This window comes from Falco cherrug, chromosome 4 (genome assembly GCF_023634085.1).
Source record: "Falco cherrug isolate bFalChe1 chromosome 4, bFalChe1.pri, whole genome shotgun sequence".
In the NCBI taxonomy this organism is placed as follows: domain Eukaryota; kingdom Metazoa; phylum Chordata; class Aves; order Falconiformes; family Falconidae; genus Falco; species Falco cherrug.
Genome location: NC_073700.1, coordinates 16,825,772 through 16,844,931, shown reverse-complemented (window position 1 = coordinate 16,844,931; position 19,160 = coordinate 16,825,772). Strand labels below are relative to the sequence as shown.

General features: G+C 42.8%; 1 protein-coding gene across 27 annotated transcripts in view; it reads left to right on the top strand.

Annotated features, from left to right (window-relative positions):
- MAGI1 (membrane associated guanylate kinase, WW and PDZ domain containing 1) overlaps nucleotides 1-19,160 on the top strand; it is a 355,855-nt gene that overhangs the window by 326,252 nt on the left and 10,443 nt on the right. For 17 of the 27 annotated variants that reach the window (XM_055707410.1, XM_055707402.1, XM_055707408.1 and 14 more), the window contains 5 exons: nucleotides 4,366-4,443; nucleotides 7,163-7,254; nucleotides 8,258-8,450; nucleotides 11,566-11,859; nucleotides 15,047-15,250. In XM_055707410.1, coding sequence (XP_055563385.1) covers nucleotides 4,366-4,443; nucleotides 7,163-7,254; nucleotides 8,258-8,450; nucleotides 11,566-11,859; nucleotides 15,047-15,250 — 861 coding nt within the window. The remainder of the gene's footprint in view (nucleotides 1-4,365; nucleotides 4,444-7,162; nucleotides 7,255-8,257; nucleotides 8,451-11,565; nucleotides 11,860-15,046; nucleotides 15,251-19,160) is intronic. The other 10 variants (XM_055707409.1, XM_055707392.1, XM_055707398.1 and 7 more) reach the window with 5 other exon arrangements.

Genomic DNA, 19,160 nt, shown 5'->3' with positions numbered 1-19,160 from the left:
CTGGGCCACAAACCTCTCTGCTTGGACCTTTGCTAGGCTGGGATCTGCCTCACCCCTTCAGCTTCCCTGTCTCACCTTTCTGTGGTCCAGCATCTCTTTAGTGGTGTCGATAATCTCTTGCTTCAGTCCTTATCTCCTGCCTCTTCCACCAGATGAGACCTACCTGTTTGAACATCAGTGCTTTTCTACCACCTTTTCATCCCAATGCCATTTCCTTCCTGGTAAAGTGTTTTCTGAGATTTCTTGGTTTCATAGCTAGAGGGCTTTTGAGGAATGGCCGAAGTGTGATATGATCATGGCTCCTCGTAAGCACGTGCCACTAGAAGTGCCCAAGAACCTATGAATTTCTGACTCAAAGCTGGAGTAAACCACGTTCCCTGGGGATTAACCTGCACTCTTACCTAGTGACAGAGCTTCACTGCACCTAGTGAACGGTGGGGAGAACCAGGAAAGATACAGTCTAAGTAAAAAAGGCAGTTGGACATGCTCTGTCTCCTGTCGCGGTCTGATCCCAGAGTGTGACTGATGGTTTTATTTAGATGTCAATGGTCAGTTCTTCTCCTTCCCTCACCAAGCCTTCGCTTTTTGTCCCTCTCACCAGTCTCGTAAATGTGGACTGTGGTTCACAGTTGAAACCTAATGCCTCTTCCACCCTGGGAACTTGGGGTGAGCCACCACGTTTCTTTCTCTGTGTTTGGTCTGCATGAAAAGTGGGCGGCTGGTGGCTGCTCTGTTAGGAACGTGAATCATCCCTTCGGGACTCCCTTCCCAGTGTGGCCCAGGCACGGGCTCTGTGGCTGTCGGACCACCCGTAGGGAGCTCTGCTGACGTGGAGCACCGCAGACTGCAGGATGGGAGGAACCGCGCCTGGCCCTACAGTTTCACTGTCTGTCTGCTCCACGTGTGCTGTTTTTCGTAATTTTACCCAGCTGCAGTTCAGTTTAACTTCAGTGCCTTCTTTGGCTGGCAGCGATGGTCATATCATTCCTTTCTTCTTTACTTGAGCACCCATTCCCTTTGGTGCTTAGCAGTTAGCAGTTAGCTTAGCAGTTAGCTTTGGTGCTTTGGAGGTTAGCACCTCCTCTCCCATGACATCCATAGCTTTGGGTGCTAGGTGTGACTCTGCATTCTTTTGATGAAGGAGTCAGTAGAACTACACAAATACATGTACAGCAGGAGAATGCCACCCTAGTGCCAGCGCTGAGGGTGGCTGATGCATCCAGTGTCTGGGGCTTTTGGTGGGTCCTAGAAGCCCCTACTGCCCATGAGCCCCAGCTTAGCTCTCTCGGCTCTCCCCTGCCCAGTCCGGAGCTTGCTCTCTGTTGATTCATCTCCTTAAATTTTAATAAACCTGAAAAGGATTATAAAATGTTCTTTTGAGAGAAAAGGTTTTGAAGCCCCAGTAAGTGGACTGAAAAACAGCAACAACCTGTTGTGTTGAAGTATGTGATGAACTTAAAAAAGACAGAATTTTAGAGCATTAGATCATCTTAAGTGTTTCATTTTGTCCCATTTGTGAAATTGTTGAGTATAAAGAGAACATAATGCAATTTTTCAAGTGCAGTTGACACAAGAAGATGAATTTATTAGCCCTGGCCCAGAAAGAATATTTTTTCATCTAAAAATAATAATATAAAGAGGTTTTATTCAATATATGAATACATCATCTCCAGGATGTTTCTAAGAAGTACTGAATCTATAATGACCACCTACTGCCTTTTTCACTGGCAGTGCATCCCACTGTTATTAGCATTAATAATAATAATGTAGACATGGAAAGCATAGGCAACATTTTAATTTTTCAGAATTGGTAAAATGAGTTCTTCCTTCCTTTGAGTATTCTTTGGATCAGTATTTTATAAAAAAAGACTGTATTTGACTTATGTGACTTGTCTCATTGAAGCCATTGGTAGAGCAGAATTCGGTTCAAAAGCACCAGATAACCCATAGTTTTGTAAAAACATGTATTTTTGGGGATTTACCCAAGGAATCTTCATGTCAGGAAGTACTTCGATTCTGTGGAGGAGAGCTACAGACATTCCCTGTTTAGGGGAAGGAAAAAAAAAAAAAAGAAGAAAAGTTAAGCTAGAATTATTAATGTAAAGTTAAGCAATGGTTCCATAACTGTGTCTGGACTCCGGCTGAGTGGCAGCAGATGAGAACTGCAACTTTATTCAACAAATGCTGGCTAAAGTTCCTTCACGTGCAGCTCCCCAGGGTGAGGGGATCAGACCTGCAAGGTGCTGAGTGCTTGGGCTCTGGTCCAAGGAAGCTTATTTTCAAGCTGTAAACCCAAAGGGGCTTGGATGCTTTAAGGCTAAGGCTGAGCTCAAACGCTCTGCTGCAGTCTGGCTCACAGTCGCAGTTCTTTGCTGGATTAAGACTTTTGAGAATAGCCGGCTTTGTGTTAAGTGAATCTGAAAACAGATCATTCGGTGGTGATAACAAGTGCACTCTTTGCTGGTGCTAAGTTTTAGCTGCCTGAGCTCCTCTTTATGGGGAGCTCATTGCTGCTAGTGGGAGTTGTGTACATGAATCAGAGGGAAGGACAAACCCTTGAGGTTTAAAAACTGAAGTGTTTCCAAGATCCAGGAATGACATACGTGAAGCACACTCAGCGAGAGGAACAGCAATCGAATAGTTTAGCAGAGAACTGCAATGCTGAAATCCCGCACTGTTTTATTGAAAATACATTTTATAATATGCTTTTTATTTTTCCATGTATTATTAAACTTCCTTAAAGATTAACGCAATCTGTTGTCAAATTTTTCTCATGTGGCCTGATTGCTTTGCAAAATACCGTATCCTACATATGGCCATCTGTCAAAACAGCAGTGACAAAATGAATTAATCTGAATTGCAGATGTGTTAATGAATCCCTTTGAAGGGCTTAAGCATTTAATTAAAAGTAAGGCAGAACACGATAGATAATTTTTAAAGCTTTTAAAATATTCTAAGTTATCGTTAATATTTGAATTTTATTTTCAGGCACATAATTTATTTGGTAGGATTGTCTCTCCCCAAATCTAATTAAAATAATACAAACAAGCCTTGACCCCAGTGTATAGCATCCACTCACCAGCAATTACACAGAATTAAAAATATTTGCACAATGATACCAAACATTAGATACTTCCTCCTTAAAACAGAACGGAAAACTAGTTGCAGGAAATTGCAGCTGCCTTCTGATCAGACTGGCTTTAAAGATGATAGTAAAAGCCCCGTGGCAGGGTTATGTCCTTTTATTATATTAATAGGAGACAAACAGTTACAGTGACACACTTGGGCACACAGATGTGTCCATGCCCTTTGAGAATGTTTGCTAGGAAGGGCCGTAGGACTTGCGGCACGTTGTGCGAGCAGCAGCGGCGGCTGAGCCGTTACGGAGCCGGGTCGTGGGCAGGCGCTGCTGGTGTTCGTCTGGCACCAGCCTGCTCTGCGGCTCAGGCAAAGCATCGCACCTTCCCCACACCTCAGTGGCAGAACTTGGTCATCTTGTTGAGAACGTGCTGAAGTCATCCTGTGAAAGCTTTCCGTCCCACCAGAAGGGTTGATTAAAAGGAAAAGACAGAAAAACTGGCGTTCTCCTGCAGTGGGATAGTTTAGAAAACAGGGCTGCCCTGCAAATGTGGAATCTCATAAAATTTGTGACTAAATCACAGGACTTTTCAACACTGAAACTCTCCATCAGCTTCAGTGAGACTGTTCACCGTTAGCTTCAGACTTGCCATTATATACTTTGCTGAATCTGGGCCTTAAAACTTTTGTGCTTTGCCAGGGTATGAGTCACTGCGAGTGCTGCTGCCTCAAATGAGCTAGTGACTAAAGCAAACTCATACTGATTTTTTTTTAATCCATCTTTTGTTGAAACTGATATCCCACTGGGCAGAATTTTTTGAATATAACGTGTTAGGTAATTGTTAAAGTTTGTATAGGAGAGTTTGATTAAAATGACCTCTAATTAAGTACCATGTTCTTTGTTCATCAGTATGTATTTAGAATTTCTCTTAACTTTAGAGAAGGATACTAACTGTGTCATGTTGGTGGAAAATTTTTGGTACAAAAGTACTTTTAAGGTGATGTCCAAGAGATTCTTCCTCTGAGGAGAGAAAAAGTGTTCTTCCAATATACCTGCATGCATGTGCATAAATATATGAATTGATATATGTGTCTATTATATGTCCACAAGTCCACAGGCATGTGCAAATAGATGCAAAAGTTAGTATGTTGTAATCTGTAGTAGCTATAACCTTAGCAATTTATGCATGAAAGCCTAACATGATCCATACAGTCAAAATTAATTAAATGAACTAACAAGAAAGCAGATACATTAAGCTTTGCAAAATTGTAAAATTAATATTACAGCTATGTCACCTTCGCCTGCAACTGGACTGAGCAAGGGTGAGAGAGAGAGAGAAATCAATTCTACGAGTTTTGGAGAATGTAAGACTGTGCCGAGAATGTATCTGTGTCTTGTGATGTCTTGTTCTGGTGTCATTGCTGCTCTGTGGCGGGGGGCTCTTCATCACCAAGGGAGTCTGGCAGGGCCGTACGCCAAGGTTAGACATGAAGGTGCAAAGTACTTGCTTTACTGTGTACTGGCGAGCGGTGGATTTCGTAGGCGGCGGTGGGGGGTGTCATGTTCCCATCCCATTCATGGAGTTTGCTGCCCACGTGGGTCGTTGTCGGGGCCGTGGCACTCACCTCTCCTTCCATTCCTTCCTCACGGCCCCAGCAGAACTCTTCTTACCACTTTTGCGACATTCTCCAAATGTTCTGGTTTAATTCAGGACGGGCGGGCTGGCAAGTTTTACCCATTTGGGCTATGTACACATTTTTTCAGAAAGAGTCGGGCATCCTTGAGATCAGGTCAAGGTGCAGAGATGCAATGAATGACTCCTGATGGCTACTTTTCATTAGTTTTCAACAAAGTTTCAACACCACCACGAAATTCTCCCTTTTAAGTAAGGCAAGTGGCTCCTCTGAAATGCTGCCGAATAACGGGGAGCCTGAAATAATTCTCCAGTATGGAGAGCCTCAGGGGGTCCCGCCTCAGCTGTGTGGAAGCACAGAGGTGGATGGGGTTTTGTGGGCTGTGCTCACCGTACTGCGGAGTTGGCGCAAAAAGCAGTAGGAGGAGTTGTGTTCAGTTTGTACTCACGCTGTGTAAATGTGTGTTGTCTGTATGTTTGTTGTATCTGTGTTTCACCTCTCTGTAATCCTTCCAGCGGAAGGAGCGTTACATGAATGAACTTACTGCTTTGGGTATAGACTTTTTTTTGTTGCTTTGGTTTGACACCGCCATTACACCTCGGCTTGCCGTTACCTCCAGCAGCCCTTAATTGGCTAGCTGGTACCCGAACCAGGAACATAAGGCATCGCTCAGTGAGACTGGAGAGCTGACAAATGGGAAGGTGTTGAGAGATGCCGAGGAAACGGGCCCACGCTGAAGCTCTCTGCACAAGCCATTTTGCCTCTGACAGATCCAACGTGCGCTATTAATTGGTTGGGGCCAGCCTTTGCCAAAAAAAAAAAGCCTGCGAAGTGCTGGAGAGATGCTTCCGAATGTGTCTGCTCTTCACGCTGCCCCTCGCTGAAGGCAGTGACAAAACCCAATTAATTCATTGTCTAAGTTCTGCTGTTCTGCCGCACGCCTGTACGGGGGCAAGCTGCCTTCGGCCAGCTCGCCTGAACAGATGAACCACACAGGCTTCCAGTGTATTCATCATTGATCATTCTGTAATTGTAGCTGGACAAAAATTAGCCTCTAGTTCAGTAAGGTAATGTGCACGGGTCTTAAGCTTAGTTTATAACTGCTGGTAATTAAAATGTGGAAATATTCTATGTAAAATCAATGTGAATGAAAATGTCAAAGCAGACATCTGTGCCTTAGCACTCACCTGTTCTTTTAATTATTAGTATTCCCAGGTCTTACATTCATATTATGTTTTAAACCTGTCGAGTCATTGAAGAGAGCTAACCGAAAGTCTTAATGCTGAAAAGCAGCAGATGACTAGACCCCAGCCTTTGCACAACAGACACCGACAGTGCAAAATGCAGTTTAGGGCCCAGTCTGACACTCATTGATGTCGGTGGAAAACAACCAGTTTATCTGCTCATAGATAAAGAAAACTAGATGATGTTTTATTAAACATGTTGCATCCTGTATCTGAGTATGCATTTATTTACATTACACTCCTGAACGATATACTTGGGTTTCTTTACTAAAGACATAGGCAGCTGACTTGTAAAGGAGCAGCCTTTTTTCATCATCAATTAACAAATTTTGGGAGGGGATCATTACAAAATTAGTCAATGTTACAGATACTAACCAATAAATATTAAATGAACCTGAAGTTGTCTTCTGATATGATTTAATGTCAGCAAGTAATTTTGCATTTTAAAAAAAGGGATGAAAGCGAGCATGAATAAGTTAATATAAAACGTTACTGTTCAACCGCACTTCAAGGTTAGTACTTCACTGTATGTAATATTCATTGTGAAAACCTTGCTGGTGTTCCATAGTAATGAGTAGGTAAGGTTGGGCTTTTTTATGTTTCCAGCTGATTTTATCTGTTCAGTGGTTTTACAGAGCCCATACATAACCAAGAGTCAGGAGAGCTGCATTGTTTTCACTGGAGCCCTCCTGTTTTACACCAGCTGGGGATCTGTGCTGTAGTTACTTAAAGCAGTGTCAGCAGACAGATAGCAAACTATGCTTGTGAAAGTTAATTAAACAGTAGAAGTCATAACAAGTGGCTCTTTTGTCTCCCATGAAAGAGGAGTCAGATGTATTGTTTCTGGCAGAGTAATTCTCTGTTGTAGACATTTATTTATTGATGATTTGGAAGAGGCTCTTGCAGTGGGTAATGATGCTAATATCAGTGGAAGGAAATATTATAGTGATAAACAAATGGCAAGTCACAATTAGACACCTGGAAAGTAGAAACCTGTATAATTTTTAGTAGTGATTTAAATAATAGCCCTTTATTATTCAAAACTATAAATTTTCTTAATTCTGTCTAAAAATTCAAGACCGTCTCATTTAAAGAGTAAAATTGTGCAGCAGACCCCTCTACATGTACATCAGAGTAGTCCTGAATTGGGTATAAAGGTGTGGGTTTTTTGATTTAAAGTTATAGTTTTCCTTCTTTCCCTTCAGTTCCAGATTACCAAGAGCAGGATATCTTTCTATGGAGAAAGGAAACCGGGTTTGGATTTAGGATTCTAGGTGGAAATGAGCCTGGAGAACCTGTGAGTATATCTAGAAGCAGTCATGTTTTAACTTGTGACATTTTCCAGAATCACAGCAGTGGCATGTACAGATGTGCGAAACTGCACTGTAGCATCTCTGTTAAAATAACCAGTGGGATATGTATTTATATCCTGCAGCTCCTTCCCACCCTCCCTCCAAAAAACAAACCAAAACTCCATAATTGAAATGAGTTTGGCTTCCCCTGCTATTCCTGTTTTTGTGATAGCTTAAGTGAAAGCACATAGGTCTGAAATTGCGTGGACACTGGGGAAAGGGTGTCCTGGTCAGGTTTGCAAGTATTGTGGTTTTAGCATCAGGTTTTCGATCTGCTCAATTCACTTGAATTCCTTAACTTGAATTCCTCCTTGAATTCACTTAACTTCTTTACCATAAATCCAGTGTCCGTGGAAGGTGCCAGGTTTTCACGTGCTGCACAGGTCAAAGCTGGATAGTGGCAGCATAAATTTCCACATATTTTCCTGCCAAAATTATTTTGCTCGTTTATGGAAAGAGAGCCCATGAGTTCCTCTCATGTTAAAGTAACTCCACACAACTCACTGAAGAGAAACCGAGACTGAGCTGGTGGGCAGGTGAGAGGACAGAGCCTGTAAACCCTAGAGGCAACTGGAAGGGTAACTCAGTTCTGGCTTCCCTGAAAGCCCCTCAGTGCTGTTAACCATCTTCCTCTCTGGTCACTGGCTGAGCACATCTCCCAAGGCTGCCTGTCATATTAGAGTGAATGGACCACCTAAAGAAACAAGATGTCAGTTTATTACAATTTCACGATGTGGCTATGTTCACATGGAGCTGCTTTCACAGGAGCAACTTTCCTGACCAGCAGTCATTTGTCAACAATCTCTTGTCCTTACTAAATTGGGTCTAACTACCAGTGTCCATTGCTTCCAGCTGGCTGTTGAGCTCATTCTCGTTTATCGCTATTTTTCTTCCTTCCCTCCCTTCCCCTCTTCCCCTTCCTTTCTTTTATTTCTGGTAATTCCTCAGATTTACATCGGTCACATTGTACCGCTGGGTGCTGCTGATGCTGATGGCCGCCTGAGATCGGGTGATGAACTGATCTGTGTGGATGGGACACCTGTTGTCGGGAAATCGCACCAGCTTGTCGTCCAGCTTATGCAACAGGCAGCCAAGCAAGGTCACGTCAATCTGACCGTCAGGCGCAAAGTGGTTTACACAGGTAGGCTGCAGTGTCGCTCGGCAGGGGTAGATTTTCTTGCCAGACTCCATCTGTTCAGCAAATGGTTTAAAGAAAAAATGCTCCTCCATGTGATACTGGGAAAACTCAGGGGATGTGGTGTTATTCTTCTTTTGCCTAGTTTTAGCCTTTTTTCTTGATCAAATACTTTTCAAGTATTTGTTTCCAGTCAAGACTCTTGCAAATCTCAGTTGGCTTCCCCAGTTTTCATGAAGTTTTCTGATAAAATGGAGAAATGTTCAGTTGCAACATATCATTTTTAGTTTGAATCATGCGGCAACAGACACTGTGCTTGACCGCCTGTGTTTCCCAAAATAACTGTGATGCCTGATAGCCACCCTTAAATTGGGAGGGAGGGAAAAGATGCTGAAGGGTCCACAGGAGTGGAGGCAAGAGCAGAGGCTCAGGAGAAGCTTCAACTGAGGTTGCAACATGTAGTCAGCTAATGGCAGGATACAGGACTGTAAGCATCACTGGTTCTGGTAGTGCAAGGTGTGCATGTTTGTTGTAATAGGTTTGTGTGCTGAGTTATGCTGGGCATTGTGCACATGCTGACAAGCATATGGTCTAAATGGACAAAAAAGAAGCTGGCAGAAAGAAAAAGACGCAGACAGAAGTGACACCGCATGGTGGCACCTAGATCAGTGACAGAAAAATGTCCTGATAGCAAAGAAAATGAAGACATGAGCATGAGCTTTCTAAATGACATGTGACCTTATGCTTGGTATTGGAGTGTAACATTAGGGTGCTGCTGCCTCTTCTTTTGAGTCCCTTTAGGGAGCTCAAGTGTGTGGTTTGGTAGAGCTCACTTACTCAAAAGAAAGGCTATTACATAGCTTTTCAAGTTTAGGCATCGGCAGAAAGGTAGGCAGTGATGTACTTTCATCTTAAAGAGCATCAAAATAACATTCAGGTTGAAAATGAGGCCCATGGAAGACAAGGCTAGAACAACAGTTCCTCTGAAATAGCTCTGTATTCTTATCCAGGGCTGAGCTCCTTCTGCACAATGTTAAATAAATGTTCACTTCTCATTTCTTTCCTTCTTCCCATTGTAGATTAAATGTCAGGTTACGTCTCTCCTCTAATAGCCTCCCTCTCATCCCTGACAAAGGGTTGCCAATGTGAGAGGAGCTTTAGGAGATGAGATTTGGGAGGAAAGGGAAGGGCAGCTGAATTTTGGTATTGTTTTTGTGCGTAGATTTTCTATCTAGTTTTACAGCCTTCAGGCTGGAAATTACCATAAAAGATTTAGTTGTGTGAGAAATGTCTTGGTATTTCATTCAGGGACTTGTTATGCCAGACCGAGCTATTTCTAAATCATTTCAAATGTGGATGCTTACTCTGGGATAAATTATTCAGGATCCTTTCTTTCACCTTGTATTTTCAGGCTTTTAAATTCCAGCTTAACTTTGTAGAGAAGCCTCTTCCTGAATTTTGGTCCTTTATTCCTCCTGCTGTCTATATGCCAGCAGAAAAAGATTGTTTGCCTAAACGGATACTCCATGTCTTGAGATTCATATAGGGGAAAGTTTGTAGTCCTGTATTCTTAGTATGTAGAATACTATATATTTACTACATACTTTGAGTATGTAAGTGCAGAAAGGTACTTCTATCCAAGAATATTTAAAAATTCTCTCTTTTTTTGATCATGGGTTTACAGGTTTAGGTTTTGTTTGGCATCCGTTTTCTTCTTGTTGCTTTTAAGATCTTCAACTTAATTTTAGTTCACCAAATTGGAGAAGTGACCTGATTAGTGGAGGCAGCCATTCAGTAGAGACAAGTGCAATATGCTGCTTTCAGCTGCACAAATGGACTGTGGAGAACTGGCTGAGTAACAAGAAGTGGAAGCTCTTGTGGGCCCCAAGCTTTAACCCGAGGTTGGCTCAGGTGAAGAAAACACTGTGTTGGGATGTAGGCAGGGGGGAACCCTCCTGATTTCCCAGCAGATGATGGCTTAGCTGCAATGTGGTCCAGCATTTCAAGAAAGACATGTTTGAGTTGGAGAGAGCCCAACTGGAGGGAGTCCAGAGGACTAGCGAGAATAAGGAGAGCTCTAGAAAACATGGTCTGCAAGGAAATATTGAACAAATTGGGATTCTTCAGCCTAAAACAGAGAAGGGGGAGGAGGTGTTAAACTCCCCAAGACTATAAGAGGCTACAGCAAAGTGGAAGGGAATAATATGTTCTCCATATGCCTGCTAGATAGAACTTGAAATAATAGCCTTATGTTGCAGCAGGGAAGATTTATGTTTGATACTGCAACCAATAGATTGCCTGGGAAGATATTTAACAGCTGATTAGACAAACATCTGTCAGGACTGACAGCAAGTATAGCCGGCTCTGACTCGAGCAGAGTGTGGACTAAGTGATTTTTTTTTGAGATCTCTTCAAGCCCTGTGGTAGCTGATTAGATTTTAGACTAATACCACTTGCAAATTCAGCTGCTGTTAAACACTTGTTTAATATTAATGTTAATAATGTCTGTTGGTTTCCCCCCAGCTCTGCCAGACTGTACAGATGATAGTTGCTGGTTCTTCCATCCAAAAAAGTTTGGTTCTCAAGTTGTTTCACTTTAGTGGGGATGGTTGTTATTGCTTAAGATCACATTATTCAAAGGCAACGAGTGCTACCCTGCTGATAGCGTTGAGTTAAAAAATACACAGGTGTTGAGTGGTGGGTATTTGATATTACTCTCTCTCCTTGCAGCTTGTGCACATATACGTGTTTGCACATGTATAACTGGAGTGGGAATGTGATATCTAAAGGAGGCACCTGTGAACTAATATAATCCAGGTTTAAAATGCCACAGAGCATCCAAGCACACCGCACTGGTTTAACCATACTGCTGCTGTAGTTCTGCGGCGCAAGGCTTTGGCTGCATGACCATACAGTGGAGAGGATGAGCACGTGTGGTCAGTGCCATCCCTGAGCAGAGCTGTTGGTGGTGACATCCTTGGTCATTATGGTCATGATTTATAGATTAAAGCAGGTGTTTTGCTTTTTCCTCGTTTTCATTTTTTTCTCAGTGGAAGGGACTTTTTGAGTACCAGACAGTGCAGCCTGCTCAGACAGTATGTTTGGGTTTTTTCCTCCCCAGTTCCTAAGGCAGAGAATGAAGTCCCATCCCCAGCCTCTTCCCACCACAGCAGCAACCAGCCGGCCTCGCTGACGGAGGAGAAGCGAACGCCACAGGGCAGCCAGAACTCCCTCAACACTGTCAGCTCGGGCAGTGGCAGCACCAGTGGCATCGGCAGCGGTGGTGGCGGGGGCAGCGGTGTCGTCAGCGCCGTGGTCCAGCCCTATGACGTGGAAATTCGTCGCGGTGAAAACGAGGGGTTTGGCTTTGTCATCGTCTCGTCAGTGAGCAGGCCGGAGGCAGGGACGACATTCGGTAAGTCTTGGGGTTTCTTCAGCGTGCCCCGAATGAGATGCAGGTTTCAGCACTGCAGCACAAGGAGGCGAGCGGGGATCTGTTTAATTAAAAGTCGTGAGCGTGCCCTAATTTATGTAATTAATATTTAATCAGAGGCCAAGACTTGGTAGGTGTTTGCCTCCTGCCTGGGTTTTGTTCAGCACTGGGTCGAGAAAAACAAAATGAGAAATCCCAACCTGAAGAGCAAAAATGCTGCCGGTGGCGATTCCTGATGCTCCCTGAAGCTGCGGCTCTCCCTGCTAGCGGGGTGCCTTTCTGGGGTTTGCTCAGAAGAGCAGCCGGGGATCCCCCCAGTGATGCTGTCTGCCAGTGCAGAAATCGAGCAGGTGGAATGAAATATGTCTCCTGGTGGTGGGACTGAGGCAGTTGATTTAAAAGCAGTAATGCTTAAACTGATGAACTTCTCCTTAGTAATCAGGGTTATTTGGATCCTCGTTAGGGAGTGAGCTTGCTGATAGTTGGAAATTTTTAATTAATGTTGCTTGTGGGTGAGACATAAAATGCAGAATACTGTTAAAATAACAGGTTGGGGTTTTTTTACCCATTCCTCCTCTTCCCAAATCCATTTCTTCAGGGTAGGGGGAAATGAAGTTCATGTGATGTCACGCTTAATATCCTGCCCTAATAGAAGTGGTCCTGGTTTCTTTCTGAAGACAGGCCTTTCTGCTAGGCAGAACACCCCTTCCCAGGTGCTGCTGCAAAAGAGGGGCACATAAGCTGGTTTTGCAAGTATGCACGGAACAGCCCGCTGTAGAGCAGAAATGTCATTGCAAGGGAGAAAACTGTCAAAAATGGTATTTTCTTCCCTTTCCAAATCCTCCAAAAAGGCCAGAGGCAACACCCATGTATAATTTTCAGGGGAAAAGAAGATATTCCCTCTCTGTTAGTCTGTGGCATGTGATAGGGATGGAGGGGGAAAGAAAGACAAAACACATGTCTTGTCCATCTTCACAGTACCTCTCAGAGAAGGGTTGTGGTTTGCAGACATAATGCAATGCAGGTGCATATGGCAAGAAGTGGCCCTTCCCCCTTTTTTCTAGGCTTTTTTATGAAATTTCCTGCCACTGCCCATCAGCCATGCCCTTACTAATACATCAAGGGAGCATCACCTCCTTTGCTGGTGTTGATGTAGAACGGGCCATTTCTAGCTGTTCTGGGCAGTCACGGCAGCAGAGATTCCAAGGGGGAAATATCTAGTACAGACCCAGCACAAGGAGGTCTGGCAGTGCTCAGGTGGGGCTGTCTCACACAGTCCCTGGTGCCCTTCCAGAGCAGCTCTTGTGGTGCCAGAACGCGGTGGTGTAATGCAATGTAGATTAAACTGAACTCAGTCTAAGCCAGGGAGTGAGCTCTTATCTTCTGAAAGTATTCGCAAACGTGTGTAAATAACTGTATGAAGACTATGCTTTAACTCTTTTCTGCAGAGAAACCTTGACCTGAGGTGGTAAAGAGTTGTGTTTGCTTTAGCCCAAGACACTCGCTAACTGGAAGTTTTCTGTGCAGGGGCTCCTCATGGAGATCTGTTGATCTGTGACTGTTTTTCCTTTAATTTTTTTCAAGTGTATTCAGCTTTTTCCTAATACTCTGCATGAGATGTGTTCCCTCTGCTGCGTGGTGCTTGCTTTGGACCTGCTTTGTAGTTCTTTTCTTTCATGGGTAGTATTCAGAGATGGGCCAAACTGGTTCTAAAACCCACCGTGGTCACTTTGGTGTGGGTTCTGTCAGCTGTGTTCAGTGGATTGGACAGAGTTAGGAGCTCTTACCCTCAAAGCAGCCTTTCAACTGGGGCTTTGTATTACCAGAAAGAGAAACTTTCTAACATCACAGTAAAAGAAGAAGGGAAAAAAAAATCCCTCCACCATTTGCAACTAATACTAACACTTTCTGCCAGTTTTCCTTGCATCTTTCCAACCTTGTTCTCTCACCTCACATTCCTTTTCTTAGCCTCTTCTTCTTTATGGTGTTTCTAGTGTTGTCGTGTGTGCAGTAATGTATATCTCTAAAACTACTAATCAAATAAAGAGTACAGCACAGATGGGAAAGTGCATCTTGAGGGTGAATGTATTGTGGATGCAAAGTACGAGATGACCTCTCTTCATACCTCATGGTTCTAATCACATGCTGCGTGCCTGAGCTGTGTGAAGAAGCTGTACAAAACCCTGGTGGATTTATCTGAGTGAAGCTGTGTATCCCATGTGTCCCAATTCCACATTTTATGAGCAACCCTGTGTTTTTGGGACAAAAAATTGCATGAAACGGGAGGAGAATTTTGTCTCCAAAACACATTCATCCTAAAGCGCTCTTGCTCTGTGTGTCAAGACATCTTGATGGTTTTGTGTGTGGTTTTAGAGGTATTTAAATGAGGAGGTCCTTATTCCTTCCCTGCTCCTGTCCTAATGCCATCTAAGATCATAAAAGGGGAAGGGTTAACAGAGGCTGAGGTGGATGCCTGCACCAAACAGGTTACCTTTGTCAGTCTTGGCCCATCTGTAGTGGTCCTGTACCTTCCCTGGTAGTACCTTTGTTCATGATGGAAGAAAACCGGTTCATGTTGCTTCCCCATGCAGCGCTGATAGAGTGGGTCTTTGCAGTAGAAAGGGAGTTGCACTCCCTCCTAGGCCTAGAACACTTTTATCTTTCTATATCGAGAAAGAACAAAACATTGGCAGAAGCTTGAACAGCAGTTGACTTAGGGAAGAACTAGAGAGGTTGACATTGATGTAATCTTGGAGGAGGAAGGTAGTGTTTTTTACAAACAGTTTCGATTTTTTTTTGTTAAAAAATAAGATCAGGATTTGGGTTATGATGGGGCTGCTAAGTGCAGTTGTAGTCTACAAATCTCACCATTTATTAAGAAAAGTCAAGCTGGGGGGGGTTTTGAGCAATTAACAAACCACCTTTTTGTAAAAGAAGTAAAGCATTGTGCACTTGTACTAGTTGATTGCCAATGTTTTGAACACTGGCAGCAAAGCTATCCTATAATAACTTTTGCTTGATGCATTAATTAATTAACCCTTAACCTTCTCTTTCCCTTTTCAACCCTTTTTCTCCTTTTCCCCTTCACCGTATTCCCACGTATGTAAAAAATTAAAAAACAAACCAAAACCAAAACCAAACAAAAACAACCCCCAAACCAATACAAAAGCGGGAAATGCATGTGTGGCCATGCCTCACAAAATAGGTCGGATAATTGAAGGGAGTCCCGCAGACCGCTGTGGCAAGCTGAAAGTAGGCGATCGGATCTTGGCCGTGAATGGGTGCTCCATCACCAACAAGTCGCATTCAGACATCGTCAACCTCATTAAGGAAGCAGGAAACACCGTTACCCTGCGCATCATTCCAGGAGATGGTAAAGTATATGTTTCCTGCTGTCTTACCTGACCCTCTCGTTGGTTTTGTTCCTGGGCTTTTTGCATCAGTCAGAGCTGCAAAGTCACGGAGTACTCAATTTCCACTCCGACTTTGGAATTAGCGGTGAGGGAGGCTGTGAGTCTTCCATAGGTTTATTTTTTGTTTCTTTCTATAGAAATGGACGTTCTGTTTTTAAACAGGGAGGTGCTGAGTCTACATTAAAAAAATACTATTCCATTCTATCACATTCCTCCATGTATCTCCTTAAAATGATCTTCTGTAAATTTGATACATAACTCGGTACACTTTGTTTTGATTCTTAGGTTCATAATGCAGCTTTAGAATATTTGGGAGTCACTGTTAATACGTGCGATTCCTGAAGCTTTGTATAGACACAAGCAGGCTATAGAGTAAAGAGATCACAGAAAGGGATAAACACTTTGTCATGTTTTAAGCCGTTCAAAAGAAGATTTATTTTATTTGGTTTTGTCTGGGTGAGTTGCTTTGGGAGTGAGCTCAGTACATTTTAAAATTACTTTGTTAAATGGTGACAGCTCTGGAGCTGCTGTGTTCTTGCAGGTTCTTGTTGTAAGAATTACCCAAGGCAGGATCTTGTGGTTTCAGGTCAGAGGGAGTGTGCGGGATCCCCAGCAGTATGCTGCCACTTGGTACTGGTTTCAGGTTACTGACCTATTTAATAAAAACAGGGATCTGTGTTATACGTCAGTGTCATTAAATTGATCCCTAGCTGTGATGCCAAATAGGAACAAAGCAGAAACGTATGAAAAGTACCTGCAGCAGAACTAGAGTTGCTGTGGTTCTAAATTCTAAGTATTTTGTTTGTTCATTGTCCTGCTCTGCCATGGATGGGTTCATAGTGAGAACTCATTAGGCAGAAATCTTTTTACATTGCTCTCTTTTCAAGCTGAATCTGCAGGTATAAGATATGATGGCTCAGATACAGTATTAATGAGCATTTTTAAAAGTTGGACAAGACATTATTAGCGTTCAGTTAAATGCGGAGAAAGAGTGATTAAATTTGAAAGGAAGGTTGAGGAAGTATGGCTGGATTGAACCTGGTAGCTGTAGAGCAGAATGGAGAAGTTACACGGTGTGGTTTCCAGTGAGACACATGCATTAGTTGATAACTCTCACACTTTCTGATCTGAAACATGGATTTGGTTATCCCACGGAGCATGTTTATGCTGTGTTTAGTTATAGGATAAAAACAGGCCAGGATGAGAAATGATCTGGTTATAAACTATTTCTGTTTAGGATGATATGCTTTGCATAAAGGGTTTATTTTCCTGCTGATTAATAGCTACCAGGTCAAATGGTATATGATCCTTTGCTGCTTCCAGCAAATTGAGTGTTGATGAATAATAAGATGGCTGTGAATCAGGCTAACATTTGAGCAGGCCAGTGCATGCCAGTTTTGGGAGGTAAACTGGGAGAGGTATTGTTCGTTACATGTATTTTGATACTGGTCAAAATCCAGGGAGGTGAATCTTTAAAATAAATAAATAAATAAAGTTTTGGAGAGGCAAAAGTATCTAAGAAATAAACAACTTTTGAATAGTTTAAATTTTTTTTAGAAAGAGTATAGCCTCCTCATGTGAATGCTCAGCCAGGCTTGCTCATGCAAATAGGTGTACAAAATGCCATGTTAAATTGCTTAGATGAGAAGGGAAATCTGTACCTGTGACTGACATCACGTATTCCTGGAGAAGGTGCAAGTCTGTAACTTACAGAATGAGTGAACTCTTCTCTCTCATAGCAGTGCGGGTTTTGAGTCTTTTTATTTACTCTCCCTTTGGAATTCCAAGTCAGATTGCCAACTTTGCACAGTATTACCTGCATTTAATTTTCAAAAACCAGTTAGACCAGACATTCTCAAAATGGTGAAAGGTTTGCTCTAAACCCCATGAGATTTAAGAAATTGGTCTCAATGTCATTTTTGTTGTCTTTAAGGGCTCTTGTTGATTTGTTGTTTTCTTTTTGTTGACTTTTGGGTGCCTTTTTGGTAAATGCAAATGCTCTAACAGTGTACTTAAAGGTGGTGGCAGGGGAAAGAATAAAGCAGAAGCCATGCTCCTCAGATAAACATCAAACTAAGGCTCATCACAAAACTCACGATAAACTCACACTGCTAATCTCTTCTAACATTATTAAAAACACCAAGGGTTTTTGCTTTGTAATAAGTCTTGCACGAACTCATTGCCATAGACCGCTGCAGGATTGTATTTGCAATGAAATGACAATGGTTTCGCATGCTACCAACTGTTGCAAGGATACAGAGAGCTGAAAACAACAAGCTTCGATTAGGCGTTTAATTGGTGTCTGAGTGTTCTAGGGCAGAACAGGGCAAGGAATCAATGAAATATGTAGGATGTAGAACATACATTTGTAATTCTACTAGAGATAATTTTTTTGCTATATTTGTGTTCTGTTCCAGTTTTGCATGGTGGCTGGCACGCGTCCTGAACTAGTGTCTAAAAAACTAGCAAAATTATGCACAACTCCTGACTCATGGGATGGGGTGGGCTAAAGATAGATGCAGTACAGTGGCATGAAGATACATCTGTACCAAAGATGTGTTGTTGCACTACTTGGTATTCTTAGTGTGACCTGCTAAAGGGTAGAAATCTTGCATTCTCTTTGAAGCCCATCTTCATCTGATCTCCAAATATTTGTGCAGAATTTCAGAGGCTTTTGTTCTGGATGAATACAGGACGCTTAACCACGTTTTAGGACCTTTGTAGATTGGAGACAGATTTTAGCGTCAAGGCATCTTTATAAAATACAGAGAATTATTTCCACACATAGGGACACCTCCTTCTCACACAAGCCAGCTGTCAGTGGCACATCCTCGCAAGGGTTTGTGTTGGTCATGCCTACCTCGAGAGGCGCAGGCAGACCCAGGAGCCTCTCTTGCTCTCTGAGCCACCGGGCACAAGCCAGCTCTGGTCTGGAAGATGTTACAGCTCCATATGCTGGAGGTTTGGGCATGTTAACTTGGGCATAGTGCTGCAGGCAAAGGAGCTGTGCTCTCGTTGCACCCGTCTGTTTAAATGGTTCTTCTTTTTCTCTTTCCCGAGTTTCCCTTGACACGCACTAGCTACAGAAAGGAAAAATCTTCACCTCATCTAGATTTCTCCACTTTTAAAATAAATTCATGAAATAGACTAAGTTCACAGGACCAAGTAAGCCCCTGAGCACCACCTTACCTTAATTCATGCAAAAAACCTCCCATTTCTGCAATTTTGTATTACAGCCGGACTCCGTTTAATGATGGTAGATTTCTCCACAGTCAGTAAAATGAATTACCAGATGCCTAGAGCTTCAGGGGCAAACAAGGGCAGGGTAGAAGATGCTGTAATTTTATTTTGGAGAGCCAGATGTTTCCACGCGGTTTTTGTTGCTGTTTTCTGATGGTGCTTTTTTTTTTTTTTTTTTTTTTTTTTTTTTTTTTTTTTTGAGAAGGGATGGAACTAGAGAAATTCAGTCAAGAAACAAGGCACATTGTTGTAACCAGTGATTGTGCACTCAGTTTACATTTTGATCTTGAAAAGTGAGTTGTGGTCAGTATTTTATAGTTGTCATCTGTGGTCCTCTCCTGGATAGAATGAATATAGGCACAAAGTGGGGGTCTCCTGTATGCAGAACTGTTCCACAGAGGGAGGGAGTGCCTGCCACTGCAGTGACTTTAGCTGGGAACGCCATGCCTAAGGAGTGGATGTTTCTATTGACTGTGCCCATCATTCTGCGTATGCAACCAATACAGCTGTTCAACGTTTTGAGTGGGTAGGCATGTACCATCAGCTCTTCCTCTGAATTCATACTCCTGTGTGAGGGGAAGGGTGTTTTCAGGAACTGCTGACTTGCAGAGCAATTCAAAATTCGAAATG